Source organism: Crocuta crocuta, unplaced genomic scaffold (genome assembly GCF_008692635.1).
Source record: "Crocuta crocuta isolate KB4526 unplaced genomic scaffold, BGI_CrCroc_1.0 scaffold154, whole genome shotgun sequence".
Classification (NCBI taxonomy): Eukaryota; Metazoa; Chordata; class Mammalia; order Carnivora; family Hyaenidae; genus Crocuta; species Crocuta crocuta.
Window position 1 is genome coordinate 6,522,005 of NW_027530545.1, and position 5,255 is coordinate 6,527,259.

General features: G+C 41.8%; 1 protein-coding gene across 1 annotated transcript in view; it reads right to left on the reverse strand.

The window, feature by feature from the left end:
* KIF5C (kinesin family member 5C) overlaps positions 1-510 on the reverse strand; it is a 154,437-nt gene extending 153,927 nt beyond the window's left edge. The window contains exons 1-2 of the mRNA XM_077767822.1: positions 402-510; positions 82-299 (exon numbers count right to left, since the gene is read on the reverse strand). Coding sequence (XP_077623948.1) covers positions 82-299; positions 402-510 — 327 coding nt within the window. The remainder of the gene's footprint in view (positions 1-81; positions 300-401) is intronic.
* Between the last annotated feature and the right edge of the window lie 4,745 nt (positions 511-5,255).

Here is a 5,255-nt window from a genome sequence, read left to right on the forward strand (position 1 = left end):
AACACCTCTCGGGTCTGGGGCGTTCGGGCGCCCAGCTGCGGCGCGAAGCAGCAGGGGAACCCACCCGTCCCGGACACTTACCCCAATCACCACGGTCTCATCGCCTTTAAATTTTGGGATGAATTTGTCCCCTCGGAGAATCTCCGCCTCGTTGAGGGGCCGGAACCGACACATCACTTTGATGCTGCATTCCGNCTGCGCGCCCAGCCATCCTGCATCAGCACCAGCGCGCTCGGCCGCCTCCCTGGCCCGCCCCTTGGCCCCGCCCACCCCCGGCTCGCCCCGGGACGGTGACGTCACTGCGGAGATCCGCCCCGCCCCGATCCCGGCTCAGGGAGCCGAGCATCCTGGGACTTGTAGTCGCTCCTCCTCCCGGAGCAAGGACAAGAATCCATACTTACAGTTGGGCTGGCTTTCAGGGACAGCGGTGGTACCCCAGGTGCCACCTCCGAAAGCCTGTAGGTCTGGAATGGCTGCCCAAGTCAAGAACAGGGTAGAGGTCATATCCATCATTCCCAGTCAAAACCTCTTTATAAACCAGGTCTATATCATCCCTTTACATCGTTTCATGATCTCCAAGGAGACTCCCTTAAGACAGTGTCCAACTGAAACGTTATGGAGCATTTTCTCTCTTCTGAACGGTTTTGTAAAAGGTGTTGGGAAATGAAGGGGGAAAATGAGATTTGCATGAATATTTGAAGCCGTTATTCCCCCAAATGCCTGCACATACCAGTTCACAACATATTTTGGGTCAGGGGCTGCTTTCATATCTGATGAAAGTTGGGGCCATTTTCCATAACAAAACAACAACAACAACAACAACAAATAAACTTATACACACCCACAGACTTTTCATGCTATGGCATTGAATTTGGGAACAACCAAAGCCTGCCTGTGATTCCCAGGTGAAGAATCTTTCTTAATTACTATGAATTAAAGTGCAGTTTCCAAACCTCTGCCTAATGCCTACCTAGAACCTACAGAATGAACAGAACGTATACAGGATCTAGTTCTGAAGTCCCTTGCAAAATACACCCAGACCCCATGGTCATATTTCTGCCTACTTATCAGCCTTATCTCTTACCACTTCTTCTCTTGATGTTTACACACTGAAAACTACCAAACTACTTGTGGCTTCCTCCATTCACCTCTTGCTGTGCTTGTTTCTGATACTTAAAGTCATTTGCTCTCTGAGAGTCATCCATTCATGCCTATTACTAAGTATATTAAGGCTCTTGGAGTAAAAAGTAAGAGAAACCCAAATGAAGCCACTGTGGCAATAAGAATCCAGATTACCTTGCTTATTTAAAAAAAAAATGATTAAACAATGGAGCCAGGGAATAGGCAGGCTACCAAGACATTCTGATTCTCTGTGGTCCCTGATTTCTCTTTGTATTGGCCTCATTCTTTCTCACTCCAGATCATGCGCCCAGTGTCAGGAAACCCATCTGCCAAGAGTCCTGGGTTTCATTCTTCAATTTCTACCATTAGATAAGGATAGATATTTGTTCAGAGTTTTTGGTTTGAAAAAAACTAGGGAAAGTCTATGATTGGGTTGTACGTAGGTATCTACTTCTAGACCACTCAATCAGAGTCAGGAACTTTGTAATATCTTTGAGGAATCTCATGATGGGAAGGTTCCCAAAATAAGAGGGATGTCATTCCCAGAAAAAGAACATAGTACTGGGCTGGCAAAACAATTAGATGTCCACTCTCCCGATCCAATGCCATCTTTTCCTCTTTGACTTAACTCAATCCTCTCTCCTCAAAAAGCCTTCCTTGACTTCCTAAACACCCACAAAGGGTAGGTGGTCCCTCTTGCTGTCCTCATAATCTCCTATGTACATCACTATCACTACACTTTCATGGGCAATGATAGCTGTCTCATCTTTATGTCTCTAGCATCTAGCATATAGTAGGCAGCATGCTGAATAAGAAATCCAACCTAGAAGGAAACTCTACCTGAGTGAAAATCCCAGCCCTACCACTTTACTAGATGTGGGACCCATGGCAAGGTATTCAGTTTCCTTAAGACTCAATTTTTACTCTATCATTGGAATAATAAATCATCCTATAAAGTTTTTGAGGGAATTAGAAGAAATAAAACTTTTAAAGCACCTAGCATGGTGCCTGGCATTCACAGAGTATAAACCCTTGAATGCCCGCTGTTGTTGTTTGCTGAACAAATGATGGCAAGACAAATGCATTACTTGGTTAATTTAAGGGATACATCTGTTGCTTAAATGCAAGTGCACCTGGGAATACAGTTTTTCTGCCTAGCTGAGAAGACAGACCTACTAAAATAAATTTTCATAAGCCATTATGAGCAGTACCAATTTGATTTCCTGTCCTCATGTTGCAGGATTTCTTTGCCACAGTACCCAGGATTCGATGTCATGCAACTTCGAAGAATGAAGAGGTAGACACAAAATGAGCAGTAGGCAAAAGTTTATTAGAATATAAGATTAGAAAGGAAGACTAGTAGGAAAGCTCTTTTTACAGAGAGGGGACATTCGAAAGTGAATGCCTGCAGACAATAGGCAAGGGTGCTTATTTTATAATGTTCTGGTCACCTCACCCCTTCTCTTCCCTTGAGAAGGACCCTTGTTCCTTCTCAGGTTTTATCCTAATTGGCGGGATAACTCTAGGTGCTGGGTTGTCCATTCCTGATTGGCTCGTTTCCATTGTATGAGGGGCGGCCTATGGACGTACCAGTTCCTTGTGGGTCATGGGTTTCAGGGTCTACTTATTTTTAGTCAGGGCTTTTGTCAAATTCCTGAAGGAAACCTGAAGGGGAGTTGCCTGAGGGGCTGCTGTAGTCAGACACTCCCAGCATTGTTCCAAAATATGTCTCTCCCTATCCAGGGACCTCAGGTCCTATTTTTTTTCCTGTCATACTCGGATGCAGTGAATGTAGGTTTAAAAAGCCCAAGTGCCGTATTCTCATCTGTTTTCACAATTCTCAGGCTGTGGCTCAGGCACTCACCATCTTTAGTGGTTAACTTCCCAACATAGTGGAAAGGCCAGTCCAATCCCTAGTTTCCCTGAGCCCCCTTGAGGATTACCAGACCCTCCCGCATCCTGAGAAGGTCTGAGAAAGTCAGCACATGGATAATCTGAGGTGGAAAGACCTGTGTGCCCTCGGGTTCACTCTTCACGCATCCATTCTTCTATCCATTTATAACTTATTAACTAAGCAAATCACATTTGTTGCCACGATAAATATAAATTGAGGTTTATTAAATGAACTCTTCAAGATAATTAGTAAAGACCTCCCCCCACCCCCTACCCACTGCAGCTTGAGGTGAAGTCACAAAGTAAGTCATAGTCCTCAGGAAACTTAGAAACAAGTCAGGTTACCCTGGGTGGGCTGCTCAGTGGTGGTAAGAAGGCTTAATCAAGGAGATGGGGTTAGAGGGTGGGAAGGAGGTGGACTAGGTAGAATGAAAAATCCTAGGGAAAGTCTATAATTGGCCTGGGCTTGAAAAAATTAAAGAGACACCTGAGCACAGAAAACAAAGGAGAAAATAGATCAATTTAACATCAAAATGATAACCTTTTATGAATCAAAGGATACTATTAACAGAGTGAAAAGGCAACTCACAGAATTGAAGAAAATATTTGCAAATCATATACTGATTAAGAGATATCCGGAATATATAAAGAACTCCTACAAGTCAACAATAAAAGAAAATCTGATTTTAAAATGGGCCAAGAACTTGAATAAAACTTTCTCCAAAGAAGAGAGGCAAATGGCCAATAAGCACATGAAAAGATGTTCAACATCACTCATCATTACGGAAATCCAAATCAAAACCACAATGAGATACCACTTCACATCCATTAGAAAGGCTATTATAAAACAACAACAGCCAAAACAGGAAATCAGTGTTGAAGAAGATGTGGAGACTTTGAACTCCTTGTGCACTGCTGGTGGGAACATAAAATGGTGCCAACATTATGAAGCACAGTTTTACAGCTCCTCAAAAAATTAAAAATAGGTTGACACACGACCTGGTAATTCCACCTCTGCATATATCCTCCAAAGAATTGAAATCAGGGACTCAGATATTCCTACACTCACGTTCATGGCAGCACTATTCTCTATAGCTAAAATGCGGAAGCAACCCAAATGTACACCTGTGGATGAATGGATAAACAAAATGTGGTATATTCATGTAATAGGGCATTATTCTGCCTTAAAAATAAGTTCCAACATATGCTACATGTATAAACCTTGAGAACATTATGTTAAGTGAAGGAAGTCAGTCACAAGAAGACAAATACTATAGCATGCCGGTTATATGAGGTACTCAGAGTATTCAAATTCACAGAGAAAGTGGCATGGCAGTTGCCAGGGGTAGAGGGAGAGGAGAATAGGGAGTTATTATTTAATGAGTATGGAGTTTTAGTTTGGGAAGGTAAAAAACGTTCTGGAGATGGATGGTGGTGATGATTGCATAAAAATGTGAAGGTACTAAATACCACTACACTGTATACTTTAAAATGGTTAAGACTGAAAATTTTATGCTATAAAATATAAAATAAATTCTGTTATTGTGGTATATTTTACCATAATTTTTAAAAGATAGAAACCCTTGTATGCTGTTGGTAGGAATGTAAATTGGTGCAGCCCCTATGGAAAACAGTATGGAGGTTCTTCGAAAAAATTAAAAATAGAAATACCATATGATCTAGCAATCCCACTTCTGGGTATTTATCCAAAGGAGATTACATCACTGTTTTAAAAAGATATTTGTACTCTTATGTTCATTGCAGCATTATTTACAATAGCCAAGAAACGGAAACAACCCAATTTATCCATCAACAGGTGAATAGATAAAGAAGACATATGTGTGTGTACACACACACACACACACACTCACATCTGAGTGAATATTAGACATAAAAAAGGAAATATTGCCATTTGCAACATGAATGGACCTTGATGGCATTATGTTAAATGAAATAAATCAGACAGCGAGATATAGGTACTGTCTGATCTCATTTATATGTGAATCTAAACAAACAAACAAAATGAACTCAGACACAGCAAACAGATTGGTGGTTGCTGGAAGCATGGGGTCGGGGTGGGGGAATGGGAGGAAGGGGGATCACAAGATACAAATTTCCAGTTATGAGATAAATAAGTCCCAGGGATATAATGTACACCATGGTCTGATAATTAACAAGACTCTATTGCATATTTGAAAGTTGCTGAGAGTAAAGCTACCATCACAAGAATAAAAGCTGTC